Below are 12,855 nucleotides of genomic sequence, written 5' to 3'. Positions count from 1 at the left end.
TAGGTCGCGCGCTTTTCTCGCGCACGAGACGAGATAGCCGCCCGGCCGAGCGACAGCTGGAAACTTGGACAAAGCGATCGTGCGTGGTCGTTCTCCCATTCCGAGGACCATTCGGGCGAAGCTGGATGGTCGAAGAGAACCAGTTGGCGCTCCGAAGCTTACGCAACCCGCGCACGGCTCTCGCAGGTAGGCGCGCGCTCCGAGTGCCGTTGGCCTCGCGATATAAATTTTAATTCTTGACATTGACGGTCGCGCGCGGTCAATGTCTCGCGCGGACGTTACCGATCGACGGGCGTCGAGGTGCACGATGATCGCGGGCTCCCGGCCTCGGAACACGGGCTGCGAGCGTACGCGCGCTTATCAAAGAAAACGTGTTTGCGTCGGCATAACCAAAGGCGCGTAACGATCGAGAAATTAGAATGATAAAAGAAACGAAGGAGGCGGCGAATGGTTTATCGTCTGAGCGAGTCACGCGCGCGCCCGGGAAGCTCATTACGGAGCTGCTCCGTGCGTGTGCTTCGTCGGCCGAGAGATTAGGCGTAAGACGCGCCGAACAATGCTCGAGAAAAACGGAGGCGAGCGCGGCGCGATCGATCGCCGAGCGACGCTCTCGGATTACGACGGTGGATCGCGAGTAAGCGCACCTGGTCCTTGGTCGCAGATGTCGACGGCGAAAATTAGGTAAAGGACGCATCTGCGCCAGTGCGGCTGCACGCGTGCTTACCGGCGATCCCCTGCGTCCGCCGACGCGGCCGCGCCGATCGCGGTTACTCGCTCGCTCGGACGCGCTTGTCGCGCTAACTCGATCGACCGATCCATCCGTAGCTCCGTTGCTTGCTCCGTTCGCCGCCGAGGCACGTGCCGCGACCGCAGCGGCAAGCACCAAGATCTTCGCCGCGTGTTCGTTACGTCGACGGCAGCGCACGGGTTGGCCGTCGTTCGCCCTTAGCCCCCCCGTTCGCCGAACGCGAATGACACGAAAGCGGACAGCAATGTGCTCGCTCGACTTGTTCGCTTTTGCACCAACGACGACGACGAGAGGACGCGACGAGTCCAACCGTACGGAGGAGCGTTTCCGCGTCGCTTCTCGCATGAAAGCCGCGAGGCGTTGGTCCCGATCTGCCCCAATCCTCGCCATTGACGACAACGGCTGTTAAGGCGGCACTTCCTCGGCTGGAAGATGCTCGCGCGATCGCGCTGGACGGTGCGTCCGGAGCACGCGATGGCGACGACGGTAATTTCATTGGTCGATTTTAGCTTCGGCCATCGCGGCTCCGACCGGCAGCGAGCAACGAAGCGTCGCACCTGCGTCGACCGCGGGGAGAGGCCGGCAAGGCCGGAGCGCGCGCCTCGGAGTCGCGACGCGCCGGCGACGGCAACGGCTTTCTCGCAAGCTCGCGGCGCCGATCTCTCCGTCTGCCTTCGCGCGCGCGCGCGCGCGCAAGCTCCACAGCCTCGACGACCGCCTGCCGAAAACGCGGAGAGCCATTGGCGCGCCTCCACTCTTACGAGAGCGGGAAAAACCGAGGCGAGCGATTTTCCGAAAGGCGCGCGCGTCCGCGCGCGGCGTCGAGGCGTGCAGAGAGGGGAAAAGCAGACGGGAGAAGGGAGAGTCGGCGTTTATATACCGCGCGCGAAGATCCGGCCGCGCGAGTATTGTGTCGTCGCGTCGCGCTCCTGCCGCACCTCGCACGCGGGATGATCGGCAATGACGGCCTTGCACTTGACTCGCTCGCTCGCGTGTGATCCTCGCTGCTGCCGGCACGGAATCGCGCTGCCCCGCTGACCTGCCTCTGGCCTCCCGCGCTCGCGGCCGCCGGACAGCCGGCCGAGGTCTTGGACTCGAGGTAAGCGCGCCCCGCCGCGGCGTTCGCGACGCGACGCGCGGTCCGTCCGCCGGGCCCCGAGTGCGCGCCCCCGGGGCGGAGAGGTCGCGCGCGCGACCCGAACGGTGCGCGGTGCGCGGCGCGCGCGGCAAGGGCGCGTATCGATCGCGGAAGCCGCGGCCGCGGGCTTACGAAAGTCTTTTACGTAAACTGTTCGGGGTTTTCGTTTTTCTCTTTTTTTCGGACGGCGACGCGCGTCACGTAAGCATCTCGGAAGCTGCCGTGGCACAGTTTCCAAGGCGGAGATGCGCTTACTAGGTCGGCGAACAAGGGCCTTGAGAGGCGCGCGCGTACGCTCTCTCTCTCTCTCTCTCTCTCTCTCTCATTGTCGGAGCGCGATCGACGTCTCCACAGGGGCGCGCGCGCGATCCTCGATTCGATCGCGAACCAGCGAGCTTCGGTTACGCAATGCGCGCGAACTAATGTCGAGCAACTTGGACAAAGTGCGCGCGACGCGAATGTAAATTGCATTGCCGAGCAATTACGTAAGCGATGATTGTTCTCGTAATGACTTTTTATTCCCGCCCCCCTCTCGCTCTTCCTCGTTACAAATAGAAGTAAGCTGGCCAGCGGAGTTGGCGATGCGACGATCGCTTATCGAACGAAATCAATCTTGCAGAGACGCGGAGCCTCGTCGACGGCCGGAGGGCGTTTTCGGCAGATGTTGACCGATTCCTGAGAGCGCGCGGCTCTCTTGGGCGGACAACGAGCAGCGGAGGATCCGACGGCGCTTTCCACGTCGGCCGACTCGCTCGACCGAGATTGGATTGGTCGACCGACGAAGAATCATCGACAGCGCCGAGCGCGGGGATAAGGAACGACAATCCACGGATCGGTACTATTGGGGTCAGCGCGCGTGGCAGTATAAATCGATCGTGCAGTTGGCGCGAGCCAAGACTACGGGCGCGCTTCCTGCGCTCGTAATAGTCGCCAAGAGGTGAAAGCATTTCGCTCCTTTGCGGCAATTGCAGCTCGTCGAACGAGCGCGCTCGAACTGACACGTCGCCCCCTTGTTCACACCGACACGTCGCCTCGCCGCAGCAGGCGAGCCGAACGACCACGGCGAGATGAGGAAGGACGGCAGCGGCATCTGCGACGGCAAGGGCCTCGAGGGTGGCTACATCAACCGCGCGCTCAGCGAGACCGACCTGGTCGACTCCAGCGACTCGCTCGCCTCGCACCGCGAGATCAGCGGCTCTTCCGACTTGGTCTGTGAGTATTTCGATCGCGACCCCACGACCAGCCTGCCACAGTCCGGAAGTGCGGACGTTGACCGTCGTGCGCACGCGAGAGAGAGAGAGAGAGAGCGAAAGAGAGAGAGAGAGAGAGATTGAGATAATTGCGAGTTGGTTTTCGCCTGAGCGCGAATTCCCGTTCGTACTAATCCACGATTGATTCGCACGCTGCCCAAGGATGCCATCGCAAAAGTAAGTGATCGAAAAATCGCTGCTTTTAGAAGCTTTGTTTTCATCGGATACGTAATGGTCAGACGCTGCTTACATAGCTTATGTAGCTCCGACGATTGCGGAGGCGGTGCTCGTGCCTTTTTTTTCCTTTTTTTTATTGCTCTCGAGGCACAAAGAAGCGCCGAAGATGAAAAAGAATCGTGTAATTGGCTCGGTTATCCGTCGCGCGTTTTCATCCGCTCGGAATGCGCGGCGGAGATCGCGGCGAGCAAAAAACGGCGAAAAAAGAGGAGGCAAAAAAGCAGGCCTCACGGCGGACAATCGAAGCGCCGGAGCGCGAACGCATGAGATCGATGTGCGCGCGACAATCGAAGCGTCGTCGGCTCACGGCCGCGGCGGACGAGCCGCAGGGGACTCTGAGGGCTGTGCGAGGGTTGCAGTGGTGGAGGAGCCAGGCGCAGGGCAGGACGAGTCGAGCAGTAGGCGGACACGCGAGGGCCTGGCGAGCGCGTGCCTGCGCGAGCTGCGGAGGAGGTGCACGCGCAAGACGCTGCACAAGCGGCTGCCGGTGCTCGACTGGCTGCCGCGCTACAGCGGCCAGGACGCGCTGGGCGACCTGGTGGCCGGCGTCACGGTCGGCCTCACCGTCATCCCGCAGTCGCTCGCCTACGCGAACGTGGCGGGCCTGCCGCCGCAGTACGGCCTCTACGGCAGCTTCTTGGGCTGCTTCGTCTACATCGTGCTCGGCTCGTGCAAGGACGTGCCGTTCGGGCCCACCGCCATGGTCTCGCTGCTCACCTACCAGACGGTGGCCCAGCTGCCCAGCCCCGAGCAGCACGCCGTGTTGCTGAGCTTCCTCGTGGGCTGCGTGCAGCTGCTCATGGGCTGCCTCGGCCTCGGCTTCCTCGTCGACTTCGTCTCGGGCCCCGTCAGCTCGGGCTTCACCTCGGCCGTGGCCCTCATCATCGTGTCGTCGCAGGTCAAGGACATCCTCGGCATCCCCGCGCAGGGCACCACCTTCCTGCAGCTGTGGACGAGCATCGCGCGGAACGCGCACCAGGCCTCGGGCTACGACGCCGCGCTCGGGCTCTGCTGCATCGGCCTGCTGCTCGCGCTCAGGGTAGGCGCGCGCGCGCGCGGCGAGCCCCGCCCCCAGCCGCCGCTCCGTCGCTCACGCTCTCTGTCTCTCTCTCCCTCTCTCGCTCTCTCGCTCTGTCCCGCGCCTGCCGGCGGGGCGCAGGCGCTGGCCGCGGCGAGGATCGGCTCGGACGAGCAGCAGCGGCGCAGCGCCAGGCACCGCGCCGCCAACCGGCTGCTCTGGCTGACGGGCACCTCGCGCAACGCGCTGCTGGTGGTCGGCTGCGGCCTGCTGGCCTACAGCTTCCCCGCCGACGAGAGCCCCTTCCAGCTGATCGGCCACATCCCCGGGGGCATGCCGGCGGCGCGGCCGCCCCCGCCGCTCGGCGGCGGCAACGGCACCGCGCTCACGCTCGTGGAGATGTGCGCCAACCTCGGCAGCGGCGTGCTCGTGCTGCCGCTGGTCGCGCTGCTGGAGGACGTGGCCATCTGCAAGGCCTTCGGTGAGTGGCGCCCGGCGAGCCGCGGCGCTCGCCGAGCGGCGCCGGCACTCGCTCGCTCTGGGCCGCGTCTGTTGCAGCCAGCGGGCGCTCGGTGGACGCCACCCAGGAGCTGCTGGCGCTGGGCGCGGCCAACCTGGCCAACTCGTTCGTGCAGGCCTTCCCGGGCAGCGGCTCGCTCAGCCGCAGCGCCGTGAACAACGCGTCGGGCGCGCGCACGCCGCTGGGCGGCGCCTACACCGGCGCGCTCGTCGTCCTCGCGCTGCTCTTCCTCACGCCCTGCTTCGCCTTCATCCCCAAGGCCGCGCTCGCGGCCATCATCATCGCCGCGGTGGTGTTCATGGTGGAGGTGAAGGTGGTGAAGCCTATGTGGAGGACCAAGAGTGAGTGGGCGGGCCGGGCCCCGAGCCCCGGGCCCTATTGACCGGCGCGCCCGGCTGCCTGTTGCAGAGTCGGACCTGATCCCCGGGCTGGGCACCTTCGTGGCGTGCCTGGTGCTGCAGGTGGAGCTGGGCATTGCCATCGGCGTGGCCGTGAACGTGCTGTTCATCCTGTACCACGCGGCCAGGCCCAAGATCTCGGTGGAGAAGCTGCAGGTGAGCGGCGGCGCGGGCAAGGCCCGGGGGTCGCGCGCGCGCTCAGCGCTCCGCTTTCGGCCCGCAGAGCCGGCGCGGCGCCAGCTACCTGATGCTCACGCCCGACCGCTGCCTCATCTTCCCGTCGGTGGACTACGTGCGCCACCTGGTCACCAAGTACGGCCGGCGCGAGGCCGTCACGCCCGTGGTGATCGACTGCACGCACATCTACGGCGCCGACTTCAGCGCGGCCAAGGTGGTCGAGTCGCTCACCGAGGACTTTGCCGCGCGCGGCCAGCCGCTCTTCTTCTACAACCTCAAGCCCTCGGTCTACGCGGTCTTCGAGGGCGTGGCGCCCAAGGACTTCGTCGTCTACTACACGCAGGAGGGCCTCGACGACTTGCTCAAGGAGCGCGCGCTCGCCTGCGCCAAGCGCGCGCCCTGAGTCCGTGTCCCAGCCCCTTTCGTTTCCGACCGCTCCCGTCCCCCTCCTGCCCCCCCCCCTCCCCCACCCCACCCACCCCCGAGGCGGCTTGTTCTGTGATAATGTTTTTAACGTGGATGCGCGCGCCCGGGACGGAGCCCGACCGAGGCGGCATCGCCAGAGATTGGCTAAGTGTATAGACGCGATGTCCCCGAGCCGTGCGCTCGGGCAGTGCGGGCCACAGTGGCATAACTGCATCGCTGTACCATAAGAATTCTATATTTATAAGTATACCGATGAATTTTCGCTTGTGCAAGGAAAAACAAATACACACCCAGACACCTCTTTGCTCGTCGATGGCTTTTCTTTTATTGTTCGTGCAAACTTAGATGCGTACACATACCTCTATCCGTATAATACAAAGTCTCACGTTGCTTTCATTTGTACAAAACTCACACGCTCCGTCTTTAGAGCGAGCACGGACGAGCGGCCCGTCAGGCCCAGCCGAAGTCGATGCCCGTGAGCTGGTAGAAGCGCCGGTTGAACGGCCGGTAGAAGTCCCGCAGGCGCCGGACGGCCGTGGGGTCGATGCGCGGGTGGCTGCGGCCCTTGTTCTTGCCTGCGCGCGACAGAGCGCCGAGGGGTCAGAGAGCGTCGCTCGGGCCGACCAGGCGGCCGGCTTACCCAGGCAGTGCGGCGCGCCGTGCTGCTCGCCCTTCAGCAGGCAGGGGAAGCCCTTGGTGGCGTTGAAGTAGAAGTGGCGCTCGGAGACGAGCCGCCTGATGCCGAGGAAGTCCTGCACGCGGCCCATCTCGAGCGCGGGGTCGCTGATGAGGCGCTCGCCCGAGACGAACAGCAGCTGCGACAGCGGAAAGTAGGCCAGCCAGCGCTGCAGGTGGCGCGCGTACACGCCGATCCGCAGCGGCGCCCACGTCGTGTCCACCACCTGCGGCGCGCATCGTGCGAGCTTAGCCGCGCTCGGCCGGCCGCGGGGCCGCCGCCGGGCCGCCGGGCCGCCGGGCCGCCGCCGGGCTCACCTGTGACCCGTTGACGAAGGCCAGCTGCTCGAACGCCGGCATGTCGGGGCGCTTGCTGCGCACTTGCGTGTAGTCGGAGACGGCCCTGGTCACCGGGTCCCTCACCACCACGATCAGCTTGGTGCCCGGGTCCATGTGCTGCACGCGCCGCGGCGCCTCGGCCGTCACGAAGTACGACGGCGTCTTCTCCATGGTGATCTGGCCCGCGAGCGTGGCCGGCATCTGGCGCCTGCGAACAGCCGGCGAGCGGCGAGTGCGAGCGGACGGGGGCGGCGCGGCCGGCCTACCTGTACCAGTGCAGACCCTCGGCGTAGTGGTGGTCGAAGAAGTGCACCTCGGATCCGGCGGCGCGCACGTGCGGGTGCACGCGCAGGAACTCGAGGAGGGCGCGCGTGCCGCCCTTCTTCACGCCGATGATGAGGGCGCCGGGCAGCCGCCTGGCCGCCAGCAGCTCCTGGCGCCCCAGCACCCGGTACTTGCGGCCCGCCGCCGCGGCCCCCTGCGCGCACGCCCGCCGCTCAGTCTCGCCCTCGTCGGGCGCCACGCGCCCCGCTCGGCAACTCACCCCCAGGCTGTCGTTGGCGGCGTCCCACAGCGGCACCAGCTGCACCCGCGCCGGCCCGCCCGCGCGCTCGCCGGCGCCCAGCGGGATCTCGCGGACGCGCGCCGCGCCCGGGCGCCGCCTCCTCGGCCGCCCGCGCAGGCACGCGTGCTCCACGAGCAGCAGCAGCAGCAGCAGCAGCAGCAGCAGCAGCGCGAGCGCCAGGCAGACGCACGCGGCCGCGCGCCGCGCCGACTTGGCCCTGCTGGCGGCTGCCGACGACGAGTCCATGGCGGCGCCGGCGCTGCTGGCGTCGAGCCGCGGACCGCGGCGCCCGGCGCGCGGCCGCCCCTCCGCCGCGCCGGGCGCCGAGCGATCGATGCGCGCCCGGCGCGGCGCCGCCCGCCGGCCCCCGCGGCCCTGGTCGGGCGCCCGCGCGCGGCAGGCCGGCGCCGCATCGGCGGTCGGTCGGGGATCGCGCGTCGGTAACTCGGGAGGCCCGTCGGCCGCGCCCTCTGCGTGCCTCCGGTCGGATCCGCGACGGCGACTGACGACGCGGCCGGTGCGGAGCAAGTGAAAGAACTGCGACTCACGCATTCGAATAAATCTTATATTCTCAGCAGATAGTGATTAAAATTACAGCGATTCGTTTTTTTTTGTTTTTTTTTTTGTTTTTCTTTCTTCGTTAACTTATATTACAATGTGGCGCCCAGCAGGCTCGCTTGACAAACATCGCTCGTCGAGGATACAAAGTCGGCATTCGCTTTGCACCCGCGTGGTCGACAACACATCGTCGACGTTCGCGCGTTATCTTTCACACTCAGCTTTTGATATCTCCTGAGAGACTTCGTTCGCACGTGTACGCGCGCGTGTGTGTGTGTGTGTGTGTGTGTGTGTGTGTGTGTGTCAGGAAAAGCAGCTTCCTCGTCGTCGGCGTTATATAATCGGCTCCCAAAAGAGGTGGTAGCGTGCGCGCGTCCTCTGGCAAAACACCAAGCAACAGTCGACGCGCGCATCCATTTTTCTTGCCGATTCAGCCTTCGATTATTTGAACAATATGCAAAATCGCGAGAGCCTTGCGGTGCCTTTAATATCCACAGAGGAATCGTCGGGGCTCCGCTCGCGCATGCGAAAAATTGATTTTTCTTTACTTCTTTTTACAAATGGAAGATGAAAGTCCGACTACGACATTCAGTTTTATCATTATTGTATGCCGCCGAACGAGTCATTTTGTACAAGGACCATTTTCCGAGCAATCGCAATTGAATTATTTACAAACAAAGCTCAAGGCTACTTCCAGGGAGATGCAAACGTATCTAAAACGCTAGGTCATGCGTGACTCACCTATAAATGGACGTAATATTCGAGTCATGCGTGTATTTGAATGTTCTATAGAAGAGTCGGCTGAAACTTTTGCCAGCAGAGGCGCAGCTTGAACATATCGTTAGAGAATTTCAGAAGCATAACGCAGATAATAACTTTCGTAAAACTCTTGGAAGTATACTGTTCAACACTCAATATAGAATATGTCTTTTCGCTCGTCTACGTGCTACTGACGCAATTTTTATTTGACTGTTTAGCGTTACTTTTTCCTTTTAACAATATTCGATCGAAAAATATCTATCATTTCATAATTTCACGTCTGTGCGCGCGTGTTTATATGCATATACGTATACGTGTGTGCGTACATATATATTTCCACAACGCTCTAACAATACGTCATCGATACATCATATCTCAAACATGGCAGAAACACGTTTACGCATTTCAAGAAGAATAGAAGAATAGAAGGCTTTGGGCATTCTATTCACGCGTCGTATTGCTGAACATTAGAAGGGGTGGCGGGTGAGCGGAGCGAAATCAAGCTCGAGAGCGAAATAGGGAGAGAGAGAGAGAGAGAGAGAGAGAGAGAAAGAGTCAGCGCGCACCGTTCGCCATCGTCACTTGCACACGCGCACACAGAGCGTCGACGCGATCTAGATGTACTTCCAGAAGATGACCCAGTAGCTGACGTTGAGGCAGGCGAAGAGCGCGGGGAACAAGAAGCGCGACCAGCGGTCGATGCTGACGGCGAGCAGCTTGGATCTCTGCACCTTGTTGGGCCCCGGCGGCGGGCCCGCCGACTGCGACTTCTGCGAGCGTCCTGACAGCAGCATCGCGTTCTCCTGCATGCAAGGGCAACGAATTGAATCGCGGTGGTGGCTGACCCTCCGCCCGATATCCGCGTTGCCGGGGTACTATGTATCAATCAGTTTCAGTCAGTTTTTCATTGTCCTCGCTCGCTGGCCGCCTCGCTGAGCGGCTCTGGGTCTCGGTGCCGGTGTGCGGTTCGATGGTGTGCGTGATGTGCGCGTTGCCGCGCGCGTGCATGCAGCTACAGTCCTACGTGGTGCTCCGCATGAATGGGCAGTGTGCGGGGGGAGGGGCGCGCGACCGAGTCGGCCGCGCGTCCAGGGGAGCTCGGGGTCCGGAGTCGCCGCGGCGAGCCGAGCTCCCTCGGGCGCGCGGCCGACGCGCCACGAGCAAGAGGTGCCAGGTCCAAGTGGCGCGCCTTACCGTGCGGGCGATGTCGAAGATCTTGTCGAGCTTGGCGGAGTTGGGCGCCGGGGCGGAGCTCGGCGGTTGCGCGGCCGCTGCCGGCGGTGGCGGCGGCGGCTTCGGCGGCTCCGGCGACTCGCCCAGCACCAGCACGATGTTCACCAGGCAGTACTCCATCAGCGCCATGAACACGAATATCGTGCACACCGACATGAAGGCGTCCACGGCCTTGAGGTAGGAGACGGGCGGCAGCGCCGCCTGGCTCTTGGCGTGCTGCGTCGACAGCGTGAGCAGCGAGGTCACACCCAGTGTTACCCGGGCCGGCGCCGCCTCGGGCTTGATCCAGAAGGACACCCACTGCGCAGAGAAAGAGGGAGAGAGGGAGAGAGAGAGAGAGAGCGAGTGAGGGGAGACAACGCGCGGACGAGTTCCGGGTGACCGTCGACTCACCGACATGATGACGATCAGACAGGTCGGCACGTAGGTGTGGAACAGGTAGTAGCCGAGGCGGCGCTTCAGCACGAATATCACCTCCAAGCAGGTGAAGTTGCCTGCGCGAGCGAGCGATGAGGCTGTGAGGCGCGCGACCGAGAGAGCAAAGCGGGATTGGGCTCACCAGTGGAGTAGACCTGCGTGCAGTCAGCCGTGTAGTTCTTAATGAGCTGCAGCTGCGGCAGCTCGATGTTCTCGTCGACCACCAGCGGCACGTCGGGGTCCCACTGGAATATCATCTCCTCGGTGGTGTGCGACACTGCATGAACGCGAGCGTTAGCTTGGCGCGAGAGGGAGGGGGGGGGGCGCTCAACGGTAATCGTCAACTCACGGCTCTCCATTTGCAGCTTGCACTCCTGCGTGTCGTGCGGGTAAATGAGGAAGTTCATGGCGCACGAGAGCTTCAGCGTCAATCTGCAAGAGTGACAAGCGAGTGAGAGGGGCGCGGATGCCCGGCGACCGCCGTGCGCTTAGCGCCTACTTGACCATGTAGAGGATGGTCTTGTCTTTGTAGAGCCAGAGGTAGTGGTTGGGTATGGTCATGGTCTGGAAGGTGACGGATTTAGCGTTCTTGAAGAACGAGTCCGGCCGCCACATGTTCTTCAGCCAGTCGACCTCGAGCAACCTGCGAACCATCATCGACACTCGTCGAGAATCGCGAAGCCCACCGCCGCGGCGCTCCCCACGATTACCTGTACTCGGAGGTCATGTTCTCGGGCAGCCGCAGTCGGTTGTCCTTCCAGGTCTGCGCGAAGAAGATGTCGGCCGCGTAGGTCTGCAAAAACGTTCGGCTTTGGGCTCGACCTCGAAACGCGCCAACGAAAGTCAAGTTACCATCGAGCCCTCGTCGATGGAGTCTAGACCCATCACCGTCACGTGGAAGTAGACCACGGTGGCCTGGCCGTCCTTCTTCGGCGGTCGCATCTTGTCGTACAGCTTCGGGTCCTCCGGCAGCAGGTCGAAAAACTCGAGGCTCTTCCTGTGGACAATCGTCGAAGCTGAGCTCGTCGTCGCGAGGAGCTCCCGTTACGCAATCGCCGCAACGCGTTGACGAGACAGAGAGAGAGAGAGAGAGAGAGAGAGAGAGAGAGAGAGAGAGACAGAACCGAGAGAAAACAACCGCGCAGCGTTTTTCGGGCGATTAGCGAGCTCGTGGTAGGGAACGGAAAGGGGGACGCAAACGGAGACGCAAACGGGGCCGCAATAGGAGATGCGAGACAAAGAGCAGTGCTGGCAATTAGACGCTTACTGCGCTCCGACGATCGTCGCGAGCAGCTGGAGTATCAGCAGGCGCTGCCTCATGGTCGTCTCCGTCTGGCGTCCCGTCAGCGCAGCATCTCACGTCCGGCGCTGCGCGCGCGACGAGCTTGCGACGAGGACTGTCCCTCGCTCGCGCGCGGATGGATGCGAGCCACTTGCATCCATCCCCACCGCACCGCCTTCGCGCGAGCTTCGATCGCGACTCGCGCTTTTTTGTTTCCTCGCTGTTTACGCCTCTCGCTGCTCACCTGCCGATAAAGGCGCCCTGCGAGCGAACCGTTCGCCTCCGCCTCGCCTCGTTGCCCGGCGCGCGCGTGCTTCGAGAGCGCTAGTCTCCGGGGACAAGCCGATCGGCTGGCTTCCCAGTCCCGGGCGGGCGTCCGACGAAGGCAAGCCGACGGCTGTCCGCCACGTTGGTCTCCGCTACTTGCGCGCTGGGCGCTTTCTCGAGCTGCGAGCTTGGACACGCGTGGGTCGGTGGACAGAGCCAGTTTGGCGTGTGAACGGCAGCCGACGCAGACTCACTTCGGTCTGCATCCGACTGAACGTCGCGTCCAGCTGCCATAGCTTTCCGACCGGGCGTACAGCTTCGCGATCGTCCGAGCCAGCCAAGAGTGTTTCACGATGCGCCGAGACAAGGGTCCCAAGCGACCAGAGCAAGACACGAACCAATTCCCTTCGAAGCGGCAATCTGTTCTGGCGCGTCAGCGGCGGCGATCGCGCGGTGAAAGGGCGAAAAAGAGCTGTCTCCGTGCGGCTCGCGTGTCGATGCACCGCGGAGCCTTCTCTTTGTCCACCTTGCTTTCCATCTTCTTCTTCCTCTTTTCGTTCTTCTTCTGATCGATCATCGTGTCTCTCTCTCTCTCTCTCTCTCTCTCTCTCTCTCTCGAGGAGGAGCCAAAGCGACGAAAGTGGGCCGCGAATGGCTGGTGGCCTCGCCTCTATCCCCACATCCTCCTCCGCGACCGCGAGGCAGAACAGTAGGACGGGCCGGCGCGCGTGACTGCCTCATTCGACGCGGCGTTGCGTCTCGCGATCGAGGCGCGCTCACCGAGGGGCGCGAATGCAGGTCATCGACGAGGCTGCTGGAGGCTGCCTGCTCTCGGCGAGGTCGCGAGC

General features: G+C 63.6%; 3 protein-coding genes across 12 annotated transcripts; 1 reads left to right on the top strand and 2 right to left on the bottom strand.

The window, feature by feature from the left end:
* Nucleotides 1–1,668: 1,668 nt before the first annotated feature.
* On the top strand, nucleotides 1,669–6,218 carry LOC131672948 (sodium-independent sulfate anion transporter-like). 9 transcript variants are annotated; one of them, XM_058950525.1, is made up of 7 exons: nucleotides 1,669–1,847; nucleotides 2,506–2,721; nucleotides 2,858–3,098; nucleotides 3,733–4,872; nucleotides 4,950–5,252; nucleotides 5,320–5,465; nucleotides 5,533–6,218. In XM_058950525.1, the coding sequence occupies exons 3-7, from the start codon at nucleotides 2,954–2,956 to the stop codon at nucleotides 5,887–5,889; spliced, it is 2,091 nt and encodes a 696-aa protein (XP_058806508.1). In that variant the 5' UTR covers nucleotides 1,669–1,847; nucleotides 2,506–2,721; nucleotides 2,858–2,953; the 3' UTR covers nucleotides 5,890–6,218. The 9 variants fall into 9 exon arrangements, with proteins under 9 accessions (XP_058806508.1, XP_058806506.1, XP_058806509.1 ...); XM_058950523.1 differs by having other exon boundaries at nucleotides 2,506–2,732; XM_058950526.1 differs by having other exon boundaries at nucleotides 2,506–2,823; nucleotides 2,931–3,098.
* A 2-nt stretch (nucleotides 6,219–6,220) lies between these two features.
* Nucleotides 6,221–8,043, bottom strand: LOC131672949 (heparan sulfate glucosamine 3-O-sulfotransferase 6). Its single transcript, XM_058950532.1, has 5 exons — nucleotides 7,471–8,043; nucleotides 7,193–7,404; nucleotides 6,906–7,134; nucleotides 6,553–6,814; nucleotides 6,221–6,487 (listed from the first exon to the last, which is right to left on the bottom strand). Exons 1-5 carry the CDS (start codon nucleotides 8,041–8,043, stop codon nucleotides 6,363–6,365), a joined length of 1,401 nt encoding a protein of 466 aa, XP_058806515.1. The 3' UTR covers nucleotides 6,221–6,362.
* Nucleotides 8,044–9,411: 1,368 nt separating this feature from the next.
* Nucleotides 9,412–12,321, bottom strand: LOC131672950 (glycine receptor subunit alpha-3). Of its 2 annotated transcripts, none has more exons than XM_058950533.1 (9): nucleotides 11,726–12,321; nucleotides 11,311–11,455; nucleotides 11,169–11,251; nucleotides 10,958–11,101; nucleotides 10,808–10,890; nucleotides 10,601–10,735; nucleotides 10,435–10,535; nucleotides 10,003–10,341; nucleotides 9,412–9,683 (listed from the first exon to the last, which is right to left on the bottom strand). In XM_058950533.1, exons 1-9 carry the CDS (start codon nucleotides 11,776–11,778, stop codon nucleotides 9,423–9,425), a joined length of 1,344 nt encoding a protein of 447 aa, XP_058806516.1. In that variant the 5' UTR covers nucleotides 11,779–12,321; the 3' UTR covers nucleotides 9,412–9,422. The 2 variants fall into 2 exon arrangements, with proteins under 2 accessions (XP_058806516.1, XP_058806517.1); XM_058950534.1 differs by having other exon boundaries at nucleotides 9,412–9,611; nucleotides 11,726–12,118.
* Nucleotides 12,322–12,855: the final 534 nt, after the last annotated feature.

This window comes from Phymastichus coffea, unplaced genomic scaffold (assembly GCF_024137745.1).
Source record: "Phymastichus coffea isolate CEN01 unplaced genomic scaffold, Cenicafe_Pcof_1.1 PCOF00162, whole genome shotgun sequence".
NCBI lineage: Eukaryota > Metazoa > Arthropoda > Insecta > Hymenoptera > Eulophidae > Phymastichus > Phymastichus coffea.
The sequence above is the reverse complement of the archived record's forward strand: the minus strand, read 5'-3'. Positions and strand labels throughout refer to the sequence as shown.

Excerpts from the sequence above, each read along its gene's own strand:
- LOC131672948 (XM_058950522.1), top strand. The coding sequence starts at position 3,480 with ATGAAAAAGAATCGTGTAATTGGCTCGGTTATCCGTCGCGCGTTTTCA. Across the intron at positions 5,253-5,319 it reads GCCTATGTGGAGGACCAAGA|AGTCGGACCTGATCCCCGGG; the intron begins GTGAGTGGGCGG and ends TGCCTGTTGCAG. Across the intron at positions 5,466-5,532 it reads TCTCGGTGGAGAAGCTGCAG|AGCCGGCGCGGCGCCAGCTA; the intron begins GTGAGCGGCGGC and ends TTCGGCCCGCAG.
- LOC131672949 (XM_058950532.1), bottom strand. The coding sequence starts at position 8,043 with ATGCGTGAGTCGCAGTTCTTTCACTTGCTCCGCACCGGCCGCGTCGTC. Across the intron at positions 7,405-7,470 it reads CCGCCAACGACAGCCTGGGG|GGGGCCGCGGCGGCGGGCCG; the intron begins GTGAGTTGCCGA and ends GCGTGCGCGCAG. Across the intron at positions 6,815-6,905 it reads CCTTCGTCAACGGGTCACAG|GTGGTGGACACGACGTGGGC; the intron begins GTGAGCCCGGCG and ends TGCGCGCCGCAG.
- LOC131672950 (XM_058950533.1), bottom strand. The coding sequence starts at position 11,778 with ATGAGGCAGCGCCTGCTGATACTCCAGCTGCTCGCGACGATCGTCGGA. Across the intron at positions 11,252-11,310 it reads CCATCGACGAGGGCTCGATG|ACCTACGCGGCCGACATCTT; the intron begins GTAACTTGACTT and ends ACGTTTTTGCAG. Across the intron at positions 10,891-10,957 it reads ACCATCCTCTACATGGTCAA|ATTGACGCTGAAGCTCTCGT; the intron begins GTAGGCGCTAAG and ends TCACTCTTGCAG.